The 23,183-nt window shown below is 38.6% G+C and overlaps 1 protein-coding gene across 1 annotated transcript in view; it reads left to right on the top strand.

Moving 5' to 3' along the window:
- Positions 1-23,183, top strand: part of TNRC6B (trinucleotide repeat containing adaptor 6B) — a 265,247-nt gene that overhangs the window by 174,840 nt on the left and 67,224 nt on the right. Inside the window, exons 4-5 of the mRNA XM_044678610.1 lie at positions 7,371-7,458; positions 22,202-22,223. Coding sequence (XP_044534545.1) covers positions 7,371-7,458; positions 22,202-22,223 — 110 coding nt within the window. The remainder of the gene's footprint in view (positions 1-7,370; positions 7,459-22,201; positions 22,224-23,183) is intronic.

Here is a 23,183-nt window from a genome sequence, read left to right as displayed (position 1 = left end):
CCCTCACTGCCAAGCCCTTACCACTCTTCTGCCTTGGAACCAATACATAGTATTGACTCCAAGACGGAAGGTAAGGGTTTTAAAATAAATACATTTTTTTAAAAAGTTCTTTTCTGCTTCTATTGATATAATAGGATTTTTGTTGTTTTTGTAATTGGTATGGTTAAATATCCTTACATAATTATAGTCTTATATGACATCCTTATATATAATTATAGTTTTTCTAATATTGAACCAACTCTGCATTCCTGGCTTGAATCTAGCCTGTTCATAGATTATGATCTTTGTGATATATTGCTGTGGATTCTTCACTAATATTTTATTTAAAAGTTTTGCATGGATAGTCACTAAGGAAATTTGTTGTATAGGATTTTTTTCTCTGTCTTGATTGTCCTTACTTTAGGGAACAAAACTATATTTATGTCATAGAAGGAATTTGATAGGATCCCTTTTTTCCTATTTTTCAAATTGTTTATGTAGTATTGAAAATAATTGTTCTTTAGATGGTTGGTAAAAATCACTTTTAAATCCATCTAATCTTTGGATTTTTTTTCCTTTCAGGGTTCACTTATCACTTGTTTACTTTCTTTTTCTAAAATAAGTATCAAAGTATTCTATTTCCTATTCTGTTAATCTGGGAAATGTATGTTTTTGTAAATATTCATTTTCTTTCTTTTAGGCATATATTTGAACAAAAGAGCTCCTACTAATTGCTCTTCATTAGCTGTCAGTTCACATTTTTCATTATTTTAATATTGGTAATTTGTTTTTTTCCCCCTTAATTTAGCTAATGGCTTATCTGTTTTTCTATTTTATTGTTTTGGGGGGGGGAGGTTGAACAGCTCCTTCATTTATTAACTAATCAGTGGTGTTATATTCAGTTTTTGTTAATCTCTCCTTTGATTTTCAGGATTCCTATTTTGGTGTTTAATTGGGAGATTTATATATATATATATATATATTTTTTTTTTTTTAGTTGCATGCCCAATTCATTTATCTATACTTTCTTTTCTTTTTTTAAACCCTTCCCTTCCATCTTAGAATCAATAGAGTGTATATTGGTTCCAAGGCAGAAGAGTGGTAGGAGCTAGTGCTTTTTGCAATCCATTTATGCCAAGTTGTCATAAATCTGATATAAGGGAGTTTTACAGATTTTAATATATAGAATTTAGAGGGTTGTTTCAAGGGCACTTACCTTTTATGAAGCAAATCAAAGGATTACTTCTCATGAAGCATATTAAAAACCTCTTCTTGGCTTTTAGGGATATAACATTTTTCTGACATCTTTCTGATGCTGATCATAACGCCTTTACATCTTAGCCTCTCTAATTTGGGAGAGTCGATACAGTCTAAAAAGAATTCTAACTGCTGCAGCTTTTCCACCACCACCACCACCCCCCCCAGCTTGGCCAGGTTGGTCTACGGATGAAAGTCAGGCCTCATTATGGGCCCCCACTCAAAACCTTTGGGACCATCTTAAAGTAGCCACTGGCATAGCTTTTGAGAACCACGGTCACCATCATATTGTTTTTTTTGTTGTTGTTGTTTTTGTTTTTGTTTTTTTATTTTAACCCTTGTACTTCGGTGTATTGTCTCATAGGTGGAAGATTGGTAAGGGTGGGCAATGGGGGTCAAGTGACTTGCCCAGGGTCACACAGATGGGAAGTGGCTGAGGCCGGGTTTGAACCTAGGACCTCCTGTCTCTAGGCCTGACTCTCACTCCACTGAGCTACCCAGCTGCCCCTCACCATCATATTGTAATGTGGGGTCAGAGTAGGACTAACGTGGGACAGGCATTTAGAGAAACCCACTGATTTCTTTAAAATGTTTTAGTTCTCAGGCCATACAGTTTGTGGTTGAGAAGTTTCACCCCAGGCACCTGACACTTTCTGTAGGAGAGATCTGATTTCAAAAGATTATAAGAAAACTAACTATTATACCTAATAAAAGATGGGAAGGCCTGGACAGGAGGGGAGGCACATTTGTTTCCTGGAAGGCTTTGAAAGTTTTTACTTTTGGAAATTTATTGCAGGTAAGCATTTAGGGTTTTTCTTCTTGCTTATTACCAACAAGAATGCTTGGTGGAAAAAAAAAAGACCATTGTTTTAAGCATATGTTCTCTGAAGTCTTAATACCCTTAAAGTTTACAAAATATTGAAATGGGAAATATTTGCTAATTGTAGCAGCAGCACATTGATTTTTGTAGAAGTTTTATTTAGAATTTTTTTCCATGGTTATTACATGATTCATGTTCCCTCCCCTCTTTCCTCCCCCCCTCCTGGAACTGACAAGCAATTCCACTGGATTATACATGTATTATCACTAAATACCTATTTCCACGTTATTCATATTTGCAATAGAGTGATCTTTTAATATCAAATCCCTAATCATATCCCTATCGAATTACATGATCAATCATATGTTTTTCTTCTGCATTTCTGCTCCCACAGTTCTTTCTCTGGATGTGGATAGCATTCTTTATCCTAAGTCCCTCAGGATTATTCTGGATTCTTGCATTGCTGCTAGTAGAAAAGTCTGTTACATTCGATTGTGCCACAGTATATCAGTCTCTGTGTACAATGTTCTGGTTCTGCTCCTTTCACTCTGCATCAATTCCTGGAGATTGTTCCAGTTCACATGGAATTCCTCCAGTTCATTATTACTTTCAGCACAAGAGTATTCCATCACTAACAGATACCACAATTTGTTCAGCCATTCCTCAAATCGAAGGGCATCCCCTCATTTTCCAATTTTTTGCCACCACAAAGAGCACAGCTATAAACATTTTTGTACAAGTCCTTTTCTTTATTGTTTCTTTGGGGTACAAACCCAGCAGTGGTATGGCCGGATGAAAGGGTAGGCATTCTTTTAAAGCCCTTTGCACATAATTCCAATTTGCCCTCCAGAATGGTTGTACAAATTCTTTGTAGAATTTTTAAAAGGCAATTTCACTGAAGATGTCAGAGCCAGTAGCAGCAAATAGGGAGAACAGGAGGGAGGGCAGATCAGAGGAAAGAGGCCATGGGCACTCAGTATTGGTTACATGGTTGACCCAAGATGAAGCACTGGGGTAGACAGTCTACTTTGAGCAAAATCCCATTAGCTTTTTGAATGAACCCATTTTTGTGAGTTATTAAAGCTTAAAATTGCTAAATTATTTCAACCGCTTTGGTATATATAACAAAACATAAATTATGCATGCAATAAAGAGGTAACATTTATATAGTGTTTCATGGTTTACAAATAATTTCTAATCCTAATTCCATATATATATGACCTTCACAGCAATTCTGTGAGGTAGGAGATACTACTACTACTACTACTACTACTACTACTACTACTACTACTACTACTACTACTACTACTACTACTACTACTACTACTACTACTACTACTACTACTACTATAGATGAGGAAAGCAAAGGTAACTCGATTTTGGTCATGTGCTAGCACATGTCAAAGCTAGTTTGGAGCTCAGATCTCACTAACTCCAAATACAATACTTTATCCACTCTTCTACCTAGGCTACTGCATGTACATTTTAACCAGCAATCTTTAGTTCTATGGTCTAGCCTATAGCCTACAAAGGAAATAAAGCTGAGAATTTGTCTCCTCCATCCCAGGGAAATTGTTTGCCATCTCCATTTATGGCTAAAGAGCATGGAATCATAATAACTGTAAGGGATTTCAGAGATCCAGTCCTAACACGTAATTCAGTTACAGAAGAGGAAACCAAGGCCTAGAGTAGCCTGCCCAAAGTCACACAGTTGAGACTAGAAGCTTTGACAGGATTTCTATCAGCATCCTCAACAACAAAAGAAATGCAGGGGAGCAAGCAGGAGAGTACCTGATGGATTGGATTTACTGAAAATGCTTGTGGGTCAGATTTCTGAGCCTTAGCACCAACTGATTGTCCAGAAGTGATGCAAGGCGGGAGGAAAGGTGGCAGATTCTAAAGAGGGGAAAATGGCAGGCGAGTAGCTCTGAACCTGTGTCTTCCTCTGTAAAATGAAGGAGTTGTCCTTGATTGCCTAGAAGGTTCCTCCAAATTTCTCAGACTAGAAACTATATGCCAGTAACCCTGACTTTGGTTCCTGGAAGAATTCTAGAATGCATTATTAAAAGACACATTTTTTTTTTAAAATCTAATTGAGTTTCATCCAAAATAGACACATATGATGTCCATAGCTAGAGAATTAGGGTTAGTCTCACTATCGCCTGTCCTGTTCTACCACATTTGGATTATTGAATTGAGTTTGGCATAAAATTTTAGAACACATATTGATAAGCTGACAGGGATCCAGAAGGGTAGGAAATATCTCCGTATCATGCCACAAGAGAATCCAATGAAGGAACCAATATCAAAAACTTAGGAGAGGGGGCAGCTGGGTAGCTCAGTGGATTGAGAGCCAAGCCTAGAGACAGGAGGTCCTAGGTTCAAATCTGGCCTCAGACACTTCCCAGCTGTGTGACCCTGGGTAAGTCACTTGACCCCCATTGCCTACCCTTACCACTCTTCCACCTATAAGTCAATACACAGAAGTTAAGGGTTTAAAATAAAATAAAATAAAATAAAAGTAAAAAAAAAAAAAAAAACTTAGGAGAGACATAACTGCCAGGTATTTGAGGGGACTGTCTTAGCAACTTGCTGGTCTTAGCCCTAGTACCTAAAACTAGAACACTAGGGTATTAGGGAGTTTTAAAGAAGGACATTTGTACTTTAAGAGAAGGGAACATTCTCATAATTGGAATCATTCCAACAGAGATAAGGATGACCCTAGGCGGGTTCTCCTCCTTCCCAAAGGCGTTGAAGCAAGTGGCTAGATGACCAGTGAAGGATGGACATCCTTGTTCAGGGAAGGGATCAATTTGATGGCTTCTGAAGTTTCTTTCTGGGGGTCAAAGGTCTCTTCGATTCTGCATCTTTGGTTGATGTTGAGGAGCATAAATAGCTAGTGAAATAATCCTTACAACCAGGACTTTTCAAATGGTGAACAAGCTTGCTGCTTGTGCTGCCAAGTCACTTAAACTTGTGCCAGTCACTTAATTTGCCCAGCTTCCTCCTCTGGAAAATGAGAGGAGAGTTGAACTGGATCATCATTAATGTCCTCTCCAACTCAGTAATTCTACAGAAATCTCAGGATCTTACATACTTATTAATTATCTTTTCCTGTTGCCTCATTCTTAAATCTGTAAAAATATAGTCACAAATGTTGATTCAGTTTTACCCAAAAAAACAGCAGTGTGGCATTGTGCAAAGAGAATTTGAAAAACCTGAATTGAAACTGCAGCCTTTGTGACTTTGAACAAGCCTTTCTGCTTTCCATGGCCCCAATTCCCTTGCATGGAAATACATGATTTGGACTCAATAATTTCTCTGGCCACTTTTAATTCCAAATCTTATTAATCCAATGTAGAACTACTTGACACCATCAGAATATATTTTAAATTCATAATTTGTTTTCTTTACGTATTGTCTTGTCAAACTGCTGTTTCAAAAACTATTTATCCAAAGTCATTCCCCAGGAGATATGTGGTCAAAAGAACAGACAGTTCTGAAAAGAAAAATTGCAAATTATTACAAACCATATGGAAGAATCCATCTCATCACTAGCAATAAGAGAAATACAATTCTAAATTACTTGAAGATTTTACCTCCAACAAGTAAATGGCAGAGATTACAAAAGATGGGAAGAGTCAATGTTAGAGGAACTGTGGCAAGCCAAATACACTCATGCTTTATTGGTGGAGCTATGAATTGGTATAATAATCACAAAAAGCAATTTAGAATTACATAAATAAACTGCCAGCATTCATACCCAGAAAAGCTAGCTAGGCACATAAAGAAAGTCAGTGACAGAAAGTAAGGTCCCATATACATGAGAATATTTACAGGAGCCCTTCTTCCTAGCCAGAAACTGGAAACAAGTAGATGCCTTTTAGTTGGTTGAGGACTAGCTAACCAAACAATTTATGGCATGGTTCAACATATTAGAAAATTGCTGTGCTCTGTAAGAAACAACAAAAATGGTGGAAAGGCTGATACAAACCAATACAATGTATAATGTAAACAAAACCAAGAAAAGAACATTACATATATGACTGCAGAACTATAAATAGAAAGAATTTAGGGTTACAAAACAATTAAAGCTGAATGTTGCAAAACAATAAAGAAAGCTCAGCCTCAGAGAAGAGATAGGACATACCTCTTCCCTTCACTCTTTTGCAGACTTTGGGAAGGGTGGTCCACAAGAATAGAATACAATGTACAATGTCTTATTTTCCCCCCCAATGTATTAGTTTTACAAATCTTCCTCTTTAAAAAAATTCTTTGTAAAGATAGTTCTTTGGTGGAAGACAACATACAAGATGAAATCTAAGTAAAGTTAAAATAAATATCAATAAGAATCTATTTAAGACTTTTTTTTTATTTCTTTATAAAACTTTTTGTGAGCGAGGTAAATTCAGATGAGAGCATGAACTCAATTTAGAGTCAGATGACCAGAACTTGAATACCAATTTTTTTTTCTACTACCTGCATGACATCTTCACCATCCTTAGTTTCAGAAAGACCTAACTTAAATCCTTTAGGATTTTCTGCTTTGAATCTAAAAACTTGGTCTTAATTCACATTTAAGGGCAGATCACTGGCTCAGATTTTTGACTCATCCATGCATTGATGTAAAAATTATTTTCTTGGACATGTGCTATATATTTAAGAAAAACACCTATAAAATTATAATGATTTCTATTAAGGTAAATTAAACTATCTGATACCAAAATTTTCCTATACTCAGAAAACAGACAAAATGCAATTCCAAGTATATAACAAGTGGCTTAATATGCCTAGTATTCTGCATCATTTGTGAGTAGTAGTATCTTGTATTGCAGAGATCTGCTTATACGTTCATATCAGGTCTTCTTTCATTTGCCAAGTAAAATTATCAGAATCTTTCTTTGAATCACTGTGGGTAAATAACTTAAAATTAAGGCATTCTTCTCCAACTATACTTTTCAGCTCTTATTTTGCTGATGTATAATACACCCAAGATGATGAAATGATTCATTATATGTGTGTTAACATCTCATTTGTGGTCTTCATTGTTGCAGACCACCAAGGCTTATGACAACAGGAGCAACAGAAAAAAATATTGTACCTCCCCCCAGTTTTTCTTGTTGGCCACATTAATTAGTTTCCTGAAGTGCTCTGTGCAGGACCCAAACAGGAGAAAAGTGGAGGCCTCTTCCCACTTATTAGGAATGTTGTTAGGTGTTGGGCTCCTTCTCAGGCCTAGGTATGGTGAGGTGAGAGCATGTACATGTGTATCTTTGGGGGATTGCTCATGTGAAATACTGTTTTATTTTGGCAGAGAGAAGGAGCAAGAAAGGGAAGAACAGTTAATGGAAGACAAGAAAAGGAAGAAAGAGGATAAAAAGAAGAAAGAAGCTGCTCAGAAGGTATGTCTTCCATATCACATATTCACCTTGCATGAACATCCTGTGTAAAGCTACATGTGAGAGGGGGCTTCTGGGATCAGCATAACTCTTCAATAGTAACATTAATGTGAGACTATACATCACTTGAAGTCATGTCATCTGGCTGCCCAGTGAGGATCCAAGCTAATTGGTTTCTTTAGTGATGTTTTTGTGTATGGAACCAATTAATATCGGACACTTTTCCTTCTGTATTTGACTTCCAACAGCACTAACATTTCTGGGGCATTACTTTTCTTTAGGTTTTGTTGTATTTTGTTTGCTTGCCACAAAGTAGTAGTGGTAAGGTTTATTCACCAAGAGAGTAGCTATCATATTAAAAGAAACAAGTTATTGGCTCCCCAAATAGATTTTTAGAGCATTTCTGTAATATATATATATATGAGTATATGAAATACAACAAATATAAAATGCCAAAATATATGAAATACTGCACAGACCTGCTATATAGTAGTGCATTTGGAAAGCAGACGAACCTCCTATGTACTTGCCTTGTGAACAAGTCTACCTGGAACAGGCCTCTTTTGTTCCATCAGTAATTCAGCCTTGGAATGAGGTCACAGAGACCTTTCACATCCTGAACTGGGCTCTGTAGGGAAAGATTTTGTCAAAGATGTGATGGTGAATGGTGACTATTTTTAAGAAATTTGAGTGAGGAAATAGGTGTGGTGTTAGAAACAAGACCGTGTAAATCCCCAAAGAGGAAGAAACTGAGGTTATTAATGCTTTAGGGACAGAATTGTTGACTGGATCTAGAAGTCTGGGGTCTGAGATCTAGCTAAATGACTTTTTAGCCATTTGTGTGGCTTGGGGTAGGGCCCTGGGGGTTAATGAAGTCATATACGTAAGACACCTTTGTAAACCCTGAAAAACTATATAAATGCCAGCTATCATTATAATAAGCATTTGCCTCTTTGGGTCTCCACTTGAGGGATGGTATTTCTACTCCTGTCACAGGATGATTATGAGGAAATTGCTTTTTTTTCCCCTTTGGAGTCCTCCAAAAGTGTAACTTTTCTCTTTTCTCATGAACACCCATCATGATCTCTACTAAGAACTTGCTTTCTTAGACTTGCTTCTATTTTTTCCTTGATTAGTTCTCCCAGGTTAGAAACACTGATGAAACTGGTTTGATTTGGGGCAGTTTCCTCCCACCTTTGGAAGAAGAATAATTTGTTCCTTTATTCCTCTAATCCCCACAAATTCTCAAAAAATAACACAAAAGAGGAATTACATAACAGAGGTAGGACAAATATTAGAATAACAGTGAAAACCAGGAAGGCCTAGCACTCACTTAGTCCCCTCCATGCCCTAACAGAGTTCTCAACCTATCTGTCTCTAGGACCCATTCAGCATTTCCTTCTCTTGCATTCTCTGCCCCTGCCTTTACCTTAGTGTTCCCTTGCTACCAGCATCAGATCTCAACTCTGCCTAGCCACTTGCAGAGGAGAGACTAGTATAGGAGGGGCAGGACCATATTGGGAGGGAATGGCCAAGTATTCAGCCTACTGTGTGTCCTAAGTCAGGCAGCCCCAAGGTGGTGGCAGAACTCTACTCAGAAAACCTTCTCCCAAGCCTACAAGAAGCAACAGCTAACCCAGCCAGCCAAAGAAGTAATTAACAGAAGGAACTGGGCAAGGCACCAGAGTGGGGGCTACCCTGGGCCCAAGGAAAGGAGACTGGCATCCAGTTAGAACCAGTCCTGTCACTTAGAGCATGGACTGAGAATGGATGAGTGAAAAAATCAGTTTCACAATCTGAAAGGGTATAGAGACTGAGTCATATAGGAGGAAAGGGTCACAAAGTGGACAAAGGAGAATATGAAGACAAACAACTGAAGAAAATTCAGTTTGAAACCTATAGCTTTTGTTGTTGTTCAGTCATGACCAATTTCTTGTAAACCCACTTGGTTTTTTTTTGTTGTTGTTGTTTTAAGCAAAGATAATGGGTTTGCTATTTCCTTCTCCAATTCATTTTGATAGTTAAGGAAAGTGAGGTGAACAGAGTGATGTGACTTGCCTAAGGTCACATAGCATCTGATGCAGTATTTGAACTCAGATCTTCCTGATTCCAGACCCAGCAGTCTATCCATTGCATTACCTAGCTGCACTATTAGGACAAGTGGATGATAAAAGACTATTAAGATGTTTGCATAAAATGTTTGCAGATGTAATCTAAAGAAATATTGAAAGAGAAAGGGAAATGAACCAAAACCTGATAAAACCCCAAATCCCTTAGATTCTAATGGAGCTTAACTCTGCTGCAATATATTCCAGAATAGATCAAATGATAAATCAGAACCTTGAGAAAATAATTTAGAGGAAAATAATGGCAGTTCTGTGGCCTCTGCACAGCAGAAATACTTAGCAAAACCGGCAAATCTTGAATCCATGATGGCCAAGTTCCCTCAAGAAGGGAGAGAGAGCAGACTGGAGACACCAAGATACAGTGAAGTGAAGAATGATCTGGAAGAGGAGCCAAAGGCAGCAAGATTGAAGAGAACATGTGGCTTTTGTAGGAGTAAAATACAACCATCTCAAGGCTTAGTAACGCAGAGGGAGGAGTGCAAGGGATGGAGGCCCACTAAACATGCTGCCAGGAAACTGCTCATAGCTGCTATAGACAGAGACCACAGCCATGGCAGGCTACCACAAGAAATGCCTAGCCTTCAAGACTCCAAGAGGCAGAGTGGTTATACTTCACAACTACAATGACAATTCTTTCCTTGGGGGAAAAAAATTTGGATAGCGAGACCCTTCTGCACACCCATTTAACCACATACTAAAGAATAGAATGGAAAAGGCAAAGGTGTTCAAGATGCAACCCAAATAATATACCTAGCCAAACCCAAGTCTAATTATCAATGAATAAGTTGGACAGTCAATGAAAGAGCATTGGAAGCATTCTTAAAAGAAAGAAGGGAGGGAGGAAAACAAAACTATAAAACCGGGTATTCAACTTACAAGGTATTACAACTATAAATAACAAAAATATAAGAAAAGTAAAGAAATACAATTAGAGTAAAAGTAATGCAAAAAATTATTCCGTTTCTTTCGAGTGTTAAAAGAAATCATAAACAGAAATAACCCAAGAGAATCCATGAAGGGATTTTTTTCCAAAAGTCTGCTAGAGCACTGGTATCAAGCCCAGATACAAATAGGATCTGAGGATTCCTGAGGACTACTTATTAACTGAGTCTTAATTTTCAAGGTTATTTATGTTTAATTGTATTTTTATTTTGTTCTATCCCAATTCCATTTTTATCTCAGGCAGATACGTTTGATACCTTTGTGCTAGAAGATAAAGAACCTAAAAAAAAACCAGACAGAGATAGCAGAGTCAGAGCAGGTTTTGAGACACCTTGGACTTCAGATGAAGATAGAATAAGTAAAAATAAATTAAATGGGGGCAGCTGGGTAGCTCAGTGGAGTGAGAGTCAGGCCTAGAGACAGGAGGTCCTAGGTTCAAACCCGGCCTCAGCCACTTCCCATCTGTGTGACCCTGGGCAAGTCACTTGACCCCCATTGCCCACCCTTACCAATCTTCCACCTATGAGACAATACACCGAAGTACAAGGGTAAAAAAATAAAATTAAATAAAAATAAATTAAATAACCTTATTTCAAAAAAATTTAAATTAGCCAGCCATAATAACATAATAATGCAGAACCAGATGAATGTACAAATTCTACCAAACATTCAAAGAACAATTAATACTAGTATCACATAAGCAATTTGCAAAAATTAGGATTTTTGTGATACTAATAATGTGATGCTAATATGATTTTGATATCTAAACTGGGGAGAAACCACACACAAAAAAACACACACCAATATCCCTGTTTTTTTTATCATAGCCATTATTTGATGTTACAAATGTTAGCTATAGCAACAAAATGAAAAAAGGAACATTATCATGAGCATAGGCAAAGAGGAAACAAAATTATCATTTTAGTTGATATTTATTGAGAAAATCCTAGAAAGTCAACTAAAAATTAATTGAAATAATCAGTAACTTCTGCAAAGTAGCAGGATATAAAATTAAACCACCCAGATAATTAACCTTTCTGTGTATTACCAACAAAATTTAGTGAAGGTAGAGGAAAAGGTGAGGGAATGGGGAGAGAGAGAGAATGAAAATGAAACAGAAATTCAGAATAGCTACAGAATGTATAAAATTTGGGGGAATCTCTCAACCAAGGCACACATAGGAACTATATGACTATAAATACCAAGCACTTTTAAAATAAAAATAGTCTAAAAAATTGGAGAGGTAATAATTGCTAATGGCTGTTATGCCAATATAGTAAAAATGACAATTCATCTCAAGTTTATTTACTTATTCTATGGCATACCATTCAGACTATTAAAAGGATTACATTAGAGATCTACAAAAAATAATAAAATTAGCCTGGAGGAACAAAATGTCAAGAATCTCAAAGAGAAATAATGAAAAAAGGGGTGGTAAGGAAAAGGACTAGCAATACTATAAAACAGTAATCTCCATACTATAAAACAATAATCATCAAAACTATTTGGTACCAGGTAGAGATTAGAGAAATCCATCAGATACACAAGTATACATGTTATACAGAAGCAAATATACATAGTAGCATTATGTTTGACAAACCCAAAGGCCTCAATTAGACTAGCACGGTCTCACTGTGTGAAAAAAATGCTACAAAAACCTAGAAATCAACCTGACAAAAATTAAGTATAGACAAACACCTTACCACCATGTACCAAGATAAGTTCCAAGTTACTATATGACCCTGAAATACAGTCACATTATAAACAAATTAGAACAAAGATATATATTACAGCTTATGAATAGGGGAGGAATTCACAACCAAACTGAAAAGATTTTACACAAACAAATAAATTCAGCTGAAATTAGAAGAGTAACAGTTAATTGGGTATGAGGGGGTTACTGTTTCTCTGCTAAATATCCAAGATATTTAAGGAACTGATTCAGACATATAAAAATAAGAGCCATAAATAGTCAAAGAATGTGAATAAGTAGGTCTTAAAGGAAGGAATCTAAATTATCAGTGACTTATGAAATGCTCCAAGTCACTAGTAACTAGAGAAATGCAAATTAAACACCTCTCTGGTTGTTTAATGCCCCTCAGACTGGCAAAGCTGAAAGGAAATTATAATTGTTGGAAGGACTGTAGGAGAAACCAACACATGGGCACTGGTGGAGCCATGGATTGGTACTGCCATTCTAGGAAGCAATTTGAAACCAGCCAGAAAGTCACTTAATCATGTATACCCTCTGATCCAGCAATGCTGCTGCTAGATCTGTAACCCAGAGAGGAATCAAAGAAAGAGGAAACGAACCTCACGTACAAAGATATTTATAGCAGCTCTTTCTGTGGTGGCAAATAACTGGAAATGAAGAATGTTGCTATTAGTTGAGAAGTGGCAGAATAAATTATGGTATATTCATAATAGTGTGTAATACTCTTGTCCAGTAATGGACAAACTTTTTAAAGAGGGGGCCAAAGGAAAGGAAATGCTCATCTATCAGTCTGTTTCTAAGGCAACTCTTTTGAAATTTCATTGTATTGTATCCTACTCATTGTATTCGTCAGATTAGGAATAATGTCCCATGGCCAGATAGAACATTTCAGGGGGCCACATCTGGCCCATCACTGCTCATGTGCTATAAGATGAAGGACAGTTTCAGAGAAATGTAGGAAGATTTGTTTACATTGACATGAAGTAATGAAAGTAGAACTGCATAATTCAACTCATCACAATTCATGAATTCACAATTCATACATTAAGGGGTAAAACAAAATAAAAACCCTAAGAATGACTTAACTCTTCTCACTGCATTCACCATTAAAGATTCCAGAGAACCAAAGAGGTAATGAACTCAAGGTACTGGAAGAGACAGACAACAGCTACTTAGTCCAGATTAAGTGACTTGCCTAGGGTCACACAGCTAGGAAGTGGCTGGGACCAGATTGCAACCCAGGTCTTCCCCTCTCCAAGCTTGGTGTTACATCCACTGAGAGAGGGCCCACCTAGCTGCCCAGTTTTTTTTAATGTGCAGAAGAGAACTAAATGAAGGTTAGTGGGTAATGCAGATGAGGGAAAAGTGTAACAAACTTGTTTTACGCCAAATACAGTAAAAGCAGATTGGTGACTGCATCTTTGCAATCCTCTTTTTTGGTTCTGCTTTGTACAGAGAAATACTTAATTTGGTGTTTAAAGTCAAAATAAAATTTATTGCATGTCTTTCTAGCCTTGAAAAAAAAATCACCTTTTCTTCTTTTTTGATGGCCTGAAGTTATCTCCTTTTAAGTGCCATCTATTTCACTGTGCTTGAGACATTTTGTTTCCAGAGGAAACGCCTTTTATTGACTATGCAAAGCCCAAATGCTCTGAAAAATAGATGCTTCATTCTTGAGGTCCTGTATGGGCTTTAATTTTTCTGTTTTCTCTATGTTTGACTGTCAGCTGTCTCTTGTTCCTTCTTTTTGCCTGCTCTAAGGCTCCCTTCCTTTCCCTTTTAATTTACTGGCTCTTATCTGCAGTGAGCTGGGAAACCAGACAAACAAACTTATAAGCAGAGTGTCCAAAATACTGAGCTTTTTGATGGCTCAATGGCTTCAGTGTACAACCTCAGAATGTGAAGGTTCTTCATGCTCATATTTCTCTCTGGCCTTTTTGCATACAAATTCCACTTTTGCATACATGCTGCATTTCATCTGTGGGCCTGCTTTCTTCTTGCAGCAATGTGATGTGTAGCTTTTCCCTGCTTTGGTCAGTGAAGGCCCTTCTTTTCCTTGAATGCTGATAATAGGTCTGTCTGTGGCCCTCTTCTTGCTGCCCATTGTCCTCCTAAGGCCAAAGGGTAGATGCACAAGATAGCCTTCTTTTGGAGGTTGGGTGCTTTGAAACTGATGGCTGGGTGTCAGGAGTGAAGAGATGACTCCCAGATCACTCATTGCCTTTACCAACTTAGTCTGCATCTGTTTCCTGAAGGACCCTAGAAGTCTTGGCAGAAAGAAGCCAGACAGAGCTGCCTTTCTCCATGAGGAACAGCCTGATGACTGCTTTGAAGACATTGGAGAGCTTCATTTCACTCTAGCTAGTTCTGGCACCATGATTTCCAGCTCCTGTGTACTTTGCACCTCTTGCAGGAAACACTGTATTAATTGTTAGGTGGAGAGAATCCTAAGAACTGGCTTTGCTCTTTTGGATGTGCTGCACCAAACAGAATGGAACAATTGAAAGGTGACAAAAAGAAAGTAAAAATGTCCTGAAGACCATTTTTTAAAGGTTCTATCTTTTGTAAATTTGATTTTGTCTTTGGGGGCTTGGCAAGGATATAAAAAAGGCTTGTGGTGTGGTCAATAATATAAGGAGAGCAAGGAAACAGTTGAACAGATAGATGGTCCTGTGTCAGCAGCCCCAGAGGGTTACCAGAGCCAGAGGAAAGAAAGCTGGGCATGTTGGGGAAATGCCTATGGGTGGTTCTAGGGGCTCCACTGGAGAGAGGTTTTCACTTTGACTCAAGGACATCCAGGGCCTGAGCAGGAGTCACTTGCTTAACATGATTCTGTTAGAAATAAGGTGATATCCCCCATTATGCTGTAGTTAGTACCAAGAGAGTGCCCTGCTTCATTGCTCCAATCCCCTACCCCTCATTTGCTGAAGAATGAGCTCAAGACTCCTCTTGGAATCTACCATGGACCCTTCTGTATCATGTGGGGGAAGAAGTACCCATAAACATCATAATGGAAACCTCTGTGGAGCCACATTATGACTGATGATGCTTCTCTATTACATTCAGAGTGCAATGTTTTCTAGGGAATTTTCACAGAGGGATTTTTTTTCCTTCTCTTTAGGAAATTGAAATTTAACCCTAAAATCCATGTGACCTGAAAAGTTCAGTGACTTGTCCAAAGGCTCACAGTTAAGTGACCTTAAATAAGGCATTTCCCTCTTTAAAAACTCTATCTTCCTGGCTGAGATGAGATTGTGGTGATTGTCTGAATGACTTGCAAGGCGGCCCATCTTGACTTTGAGACTTTAAGACTAAAGTGGTCCTTAGAGGTTGTCATGTCTAAAGAATGTTGCATTGATATTGGCTTGTGTTCAAACCTCCAAGCAATGGTGTTAAGGGGTTTGGGGATTATCCTTTCTTATAACTCAGGGGATTTCCCTGTGTTTTCAGATGTTGGATTCTTCTTTCTTTGTAATGTTTTGCTCCTTCCCTATGAGAAATCCTAGTTATTAGTACTTAATCATTACTAAATAAGGAAGCACCATCTTCCCCCCCCCCCAAGAATTTTGAGCTAGAAAAAATTCACTATGATGCTAAGAAGAGTCTTTGTAAAGCGGGTTGTCCTATTGCAATTCTAAAATGGTGGGAAAAGTCGTCGTAGAAATCCACTTAATAGTTTTTGTATGGATTGCATGTAGTATATGTATGTGTGTGTATGGGAGGGTTGCTTATGCATAGCCCAGCTGCGCCTGGCCCAGAGGAGGTGCTTCCTTAGCAAATGTTGTCTGGCTTATTGATTGCCTCCAAGCCCAGGGGTGCATGTGCTAACTAGCATGTGTGCCTGACAGTGTGCCCATTGTTTTCTGTCAAGTTTACATATGATTGCTAAGCTTGGTGCCACAGGTGGCCCCTCCAGTTTTTCCCCTGCTTTTGGCAGCACTTTGAATATCACTGAGCAAAGCCAGCTTACCTACAGTAGGACTATAGGAGCTTATGCCCATGGGAAAAATCCTTTTTCTAAGACTGTGTGTTGGAACTCATTCAACAAGCATGTATCATGCTCTTCCTGTGTGCCAGGTAGATCCTGGGCTGGATGCTAAGGATACAAAATCATAAATCAAGATATGTGATTGTAAATCATAAAGTGTCCTCAGAGGCTACACAAACACACGAGTAGAGAGACTCAGAGGTGGGATGACTCTGCTTCTTTCCACAGCACCATGCTATTCTCAAAGAGCTTTCTTTCTTCTATGGAAGGGAACAGCCTGGGCACAGATAACCAAATACAAAGCAGACTTGTGTAGGAAGTGACCCTCGATCTCTACTTTGAAGGAAGGTCAAGACTCTAGGAGGTCAAGAAGGGGGAGTAAGTGACTTTGTTCTAGGCATGGAAGACCTGCTGAGGGAATCCCCGGTGTATGAAGGAGAATAGCATGCCCTGCAGTAGATGTCCACCAGATGAAGAGTTCTGATATTGTCTTCTAGGCATCAGGAAATCACTGGGCTTCTTGAGCTGGGGAGGTGATATAATCAGACCAGTCCTTCAGGAATATTACTTTGACTGCTATGTGGAGGAAGGAAGGGACTGACACTTGAAGGCAGGGAGGCCATTTAAGAGATGTCTGCAGTATTTGGGTAAGAAATGAAGAAAGTCTGAACTAGGCTGGTGGTTACACCTGGAGAGAAAAGGACAGATAGGAGAAATATTTGGAGGTAGATTTGATAGAATATTGAGGATGGAAATGGCTCTGATTGCAGATCTAGGTGACTGGAAAAATTATGTTCTTGTCAGAAATGGAAGTTTGGAAGAGTTTAGGTTTTGAGAATAAGATGATGAATTCTGTTTTGGACATGTAGAGTTGGAGATTCCTTCTGCTTCAAGAAGCCCCCTGGGGTACTCTAGCACCTGTCCCCAAAGGAGGGACAGCCAAGAGGAAAGTTCTTTCGTCCCCAGGGCAAAAGGTAGAACCTTCTACCTCCCAAAGATTAACTTCTAATTCTCTTCTTCATCCTCTCATAGCCACCTCCTACTAGCTGACTGGGAGCTAAGTTTCCCAGACTATACTAGCTCCTGTTCATGGCCTCTGGAGGCCTCCCAGGATGCAACAGCAACTCAAGTCCTCCCTTCTAGAAAGAAAGAGGATGCCTTTCTAGTAATTCTTTAAGTGTTTTGACTCTACCTAGATATCTATATGTTACCATTCCTCATTAGAATATGAGTTTCTTGAGGGCAATCCCTAGTCCTGGTACATAGTAAAGGATGAGAAATAGTTGTTGTTTGGTTGGATCATCTTTTGTTATATTAAAAGCTGTCTTATATTGGAATTAGATTCTGATGCAGTCAGGAAACATTAAGTGCTTACTTTGTGTAAAGAAAACATGCAAATAACTAGATGGGTTAAAAAATAAATGGAGTAAGGGGACAGTCAGGTAGTTCATTGGATTGAGAGCCAAACTTAGAGATGGGGAGCGGAGGGGTTTGGGTTCAAATCTGGCCTGTGTGACCCTGGGAAAGTCACTTAACCCTCCTGCCTGGCCCTTACCACTTTTCTACTTTGGAACACAGTGGAAGATGGAAGGTGAGGGTTTTGGTTTTTTCTTTAAATAAATGGAATAATCTAAATTAGAGAGAGTTGATAGAGAATTATCCAAGAAGAGAAAGTACTAGCAGCTGGGTATACAGGGAAGGAGCAGGCAAAAAATACCTCCTGCAGATCATGGAGATGGGATTTGAACAGTGTTGAAAGGAAATCTTGGTAAGCACACAGAGCATGCCAGCATGAGAAGGGAGAGCCAGGAACATGGCACAGATATAGGAGATGGAGTAGTGCCATGTTTGTGGAACAATGAGGAGGCCAGGATAGCTGGATCCTAGAGTGTATGGAAAGGAATAGAAGTAGAAAGAGAAAGGAAAGTGCCTTAGGAAGGGGCCAGATGATGAAGAGCTTTAAATGTTCAACATGGGTCTTCCTCCTTGATCTCTGGAGCTCCTTGAGTAGGGGGTGGCATGCTCAGACCTACTGGGAAAGTCATCTTCACAGCTGAATGGAAGATTAGACTAGAGTTCAAAGAGACCCGAGGTCTTGTTGCCTATTAAAAGGACATTGCAGTTATCCAGGTGAATGATGAGAAGGGCAGTCGCTGTTTGAGGGGAGAAGGGATCATATTCGAAGGACAAAATAGCAATATGTGACGTCGGGTTAGATATGTGGAATGAGAGGGAGGAGTCAAGAATGACTACAGGGTTGGAAATCTCCATGACTGGAAGGATAGTAGTACCCTTTAAATAGTACAAAGGAATTTAGGGAGAGGGGTAGAGTTCAAGAGGAAAAGATAATGAGTCTTCTTTGACATATATTTAGTTGAGATGCCTACATGAGATATCTGGTTCAAGACATCCAAAAGGCATTTGGTAATACATGACACTAGCTCAGGTGAGAGACTTAAAATTGGATCAATAAATCTGGAAATCAACTGCATAGAGATAAGTGAACCCACAGTAGCTGAGGTCACCAAGCAAGATCATTTAGAATGAAAAAAGAAGAGGCCGTAGGACAGAGACTTGGAGGATACCTATAATTGGGTGTGTCATGGATAAAGAGCTAACAAAAGGAATAGAAAAGAGTATAGGTAGAACCAGGAGGGTCATGAAAACCTAGAGAGTAGAGGGTCTTACTAGTAAGGAGAATGTGATCAACAGTGTCAGAGGCTACAAAGAAGTCAAGGAAGGTCAGGATTGAGAAAAGTCAGTTACATTTGACACTTAAGAGATCATTGATAAAAGTTGAAAGCTAATTGGCAGAGGGTTTTGCATGAGAGCAGAGGAAGTGGGTAATAGGGGCAGTTTGCTGGAGAAGATGAAGATGAGGAAAATGTTAGATGGGTTTGCCTTGAGAAGGAGCTAGGACATCTCTTCATATGAGGCCAAGTGAAGAAGGAGACAGTAAGGGAAAAGTCTTTAGGAGTGATGTAAGATTAGGAGGAGGAAAGAAAGAAGAGCTCATGGCATATGATTCTTATTTATTTGTTTGCTTGTTATTTTTATCCCTTATGAATCAAGAGCCTCACCTGAGAGCACAGGGTTAGAGGGTCCTGTGGAAGGCTTGAAGAATGAATGGAAAGTTTAGAAGAAGTGCCATGGAGAGTAGGAGGGCAAATCAACTAGAATGTTTGCCTTGCTGTCCTGAAGACAGACCCGTTTGAGATTAGCTGAAAAAAATAAACATGGACCAGTTGCCATGTTTTCACGATCTCTTCCAGTTCTGGTTAGCATCATATACATAGGAGTGAAAGAGACAAGAGTGGGAATGATCCAGTGTTGGGGCTTGGCAAAACGTACAAAGGACAAGGATAGGCAGGGGAGGAAGGTAAAAATCAAGTTTAGAGAATAGTGTAGAGTCGAGTTGTCACCAAGGGCTACAATTAGGGAGAAGAGAATGGAGTCAGTCAGAAAGGAGCGGTGAAGGGCGAAGATGGCCTGGGAAAGAATAGAGAGGTGGAAGGCCTGGAGGTCCCAATGAAGAGGAAGAAGAGAAGAGGGTCAGGAGTCATAAGGCATAGGAAGAGGTTGAATCATAAAAGATTATAGTCAGATAAAGGAATTTTGGAGTTCATGAACCCAGTGAGAGTATGACATTCTTTTTATAGCAGAGGCAAAATGGAAGAATAGGTCATGGCAATTGGGGAGTTTAAGAAATCAGGAATTTGGGGGGAAGAGAAGAGAGTCTGTGTGTATGCTGGTGTTGCCTCAGTGTTAGAACAGGAGATAGGGAGAGAAGACTGAACCAGAGAGTGCTCTCATAGAGAGAGGGAGGGAGGAGACCATCCTGGAGGTGACTAGATAGCAGTTATGAAGCTCTGGATTGGGTGATAAATTTGGATAACATGAACTTCAAGGAAAGATAACTTGCTGACTGTGGGGAGCAGTTCTCTACTTTGACCAGTGAGTCAGGGGATATGAGAGAAAGAGGGAGGAAAGAATTTGATGTCATCAGAAGGGAGCCAGGTCTTGGAGACCGAAGATGGAAGGATTTAGAATAGAATATACTATAGATAGAGTAGAGTTTTGGAGTAAATTACTGTAGAGCCTCAAATTATTTCAGTCTTGTAAAGAATTGTTCACAATCAAGAGTTCTAAAAAATGAGCTACTAAATTCTTTGGAACGTATAAGTAACAACCATATTATGACTGGAAGTGGACAGGTGGAAATAATTTTCTTTTAAAACAAAAATTGGGCACTAGTATGACAGCAACTTCAGAAAAGGTTCAAAAGATTTGAGTTGGTGTACTTTTTTCTCAAGGCATCACTAAGTAATGCCAGCAGTCTCTGGGTTTTGTTTTTGTTTTTGTTTTTGTTTTTTTGATGTGGACCCATAAACCCATTAAGCCAAGGCTTTCAGTAGGACAGCTGCTTAGTGTTAGTAGACATTGTGCCCTTAGGCTTCAGATTTTGTTTTCCTCTCTGTGGCCTGTTTGCTTCAACAGAACCCACAATTGAGGCAGCTAGTAGGTAGCACAGTGGATGGAGCACCAAGACTGCCTTAGAAATTTCCTAGCTGTGTGACCCTGAGCAAGCCACTTACCTCAATTGCCTACCCCTTGTTTCTCTCCTGTCTTAGAATGGATACTAAGAAAGAAGATATGGGTTAAAAAAAAAACAGAACCTACATTATAAGGCATTTATAATATTTTATTATAGGCTTATGTAACATTGGCTTTTGTTCCTGACCTTTGAATCTGAGGTGATTTCAAAATATTTTAAATGATAGGGAAAATACATTTAATATTTTAGGGAACTGCGTTTGGATGTCGATTAATTCTTATTTTAAAATAAGCAGATTACAGAGAATTTGCATGTGGATATCTTCGGTAGACATTCTCTCAACAACACCTAATACTGGGAAACACCACTCATGATAAACAGAAATTTGCTATAAAACTTTCTGAACTGAATGAGCTTTTCCCCAGTGTGAGAATATGAGAGTTACTACAGTAACTCTAACCAATAGCAGATCCAGCTTTTTGTTTCCTTTAACACCGACATAAGCTATTTTGGGGGAAGGGATTGACCATAGACTTCTCTAGTTTCCTTTAATAACCTTTTTGGGGGCTGTCATCTAGGAATTTTATCCAAATCTATCTTGAACCAATTTTTTTTTAGCCTGTAGAACCTTTAAGGTTGCTGAGCTCCATGTTTACTACCTGCCTTTATTATTTTTATTTAATTTACCCTCTTCAAGCTTCAGAAATTATTAGTCCAAGATTTGGTTCCCGTATCTGAGTTTTTATTTATGACTTCATGTTGTTTACAGTATTTTACCATATTATTATACTGGCCTTTATACTTCCAAATAAGATATGTAATTTTAAAGTTTCGTTTTATCATCCTTAGTGGTTAATTTTAAATCTCTCACCTTTATCCATCTTAGTGATATTTGAGAGAAGTGTTGTGACCCAAATTTTATATATGCTATTTGCTAAGCAGACCATGCTCGTTTTATAAGCAATCATTTTGTCCGACTTTCTTAGTCTCTTGGTCGCAGACCATTAGGCCATGACTACCAAATCCTAATGAATAAACAAGCCTCTTGTGCCTAGAACAGAGCCTTTCACCTAATAAGCACTTTGATGTTTGGATTCTTTCTTCTCTGTGTCTCTGCTAAGTAGAGCCCTTACTTTGCTAATGATTCTTGAGTCTATTTCATGGGAGATTAACTCTTCCATGGAAGGGAGTGCTGACCTTTTGTGTCTGTATAGTAGCTCCATGGCCAGCATGATGCCCTGGGCTTTAAATCTGTGGAATTGAACCATGGTGCAGAGGGTTCCAGAAGCAGTTTGTTCTCCTCTGGACTTGTGACTTATCAATAACAAGGATCCATTTGTAAAGTCCTTAATTCTTTTTGTGTATTAGGAATGAATTGGAGAGCATTTTAATACTCTTCTTTACTTCTGTTTATTTTGCAGGTCACGGAACAAAAAACCAAAGGTAAGATTCTTTTTACTTGTTTAATTCAAAAGCACTGTTCAAAACGTTGATTTCACATATACCATGTTCCTGGATCAATTGCCAGCTTTCTGGAAAAAGGAAGGAGAGCTCTGTGCACAGTAATTAGGTTTTTGCTGAATTGGTGGAAGCAAGCCTGGCAATTGGACAGCCAAGAGTACTTGTATGGCTGTTAAACATTTTTCAAGAAGAGGAGTGTTTTCTAGAAAGAAAAAACAAAACAAAACAAAACAAAACAGTATCTTTTACTGTAAGTATTTGGGTCATGCCTTTGAACTGAAGATCTCAAATTCCTTTCCTGTATAATTCTTAGTGCTCTCCTTTGGAAGGAAGAGCTAAGGAACTTAAATGCTTTCATCTATGTTATCTGTTGGTCTAAAGTACATCTTTTTGAAGAAAAACATTAGGAAAAAAATAATTTACCTTAATTTGTTGGGGAAAGTAGGTTTATACTGGGAGAGTTAGGTGTATGTATATTTCCTGGAGTGATATATTGAAATCTGTAATTAAACCAAATTAATGAAGGACCCTTTAGTTAATCTAAAATTTGATGATGTGTTACCCTCCTTCACAGGAAAGAGCAGTAAAGACAAATAGAAGAGAGTAATTTTGTCAGCTCTGCTCACATTTTTTTACCCTGGACATCCTGATAGGCTCCTGAATCTATTCTTCAAAAGTGCCATGAATGGGAGTTGTCACAACTTGGAGAAGTATGGGAATCAGACACTCTACAAGCTCTAGGAAAAGGAGCCTTCTTACCTGTATTAAACCCCATACAGAGATGCTTCTTTGGCCCATTTCAGCACCCAAATCAGTCCTTTCTCATGAAGCCTCCAGGAATATGCCCCCTGAGAAAGAGAATGTGGTCAGTTTCTCCCCTTTTCTCCTACTATCATTACTACAGTGCATACAGCTATTCTAAGGGTTTTTAGGACCCAGAAA

Source organism: Gracilinanus agilis, chromosome 5 (assembly GCF_016433145.1).
Source record: "Gracilinanus agilis isolate LMUSP501 chromosome 5, AgileGrace, whole genome shotgun sequence".
Taxonomy (NCBI): domain Eukaryota; kingdom Metazoa; phylum Chordata; class Mammalia; order Didelphimorphia; family Didelphidae; genus Gracilinanus; species Gracilinanus agilis.
This window is presented reverse-complemented; position numbering and strand designations above follow the sequence as displayed.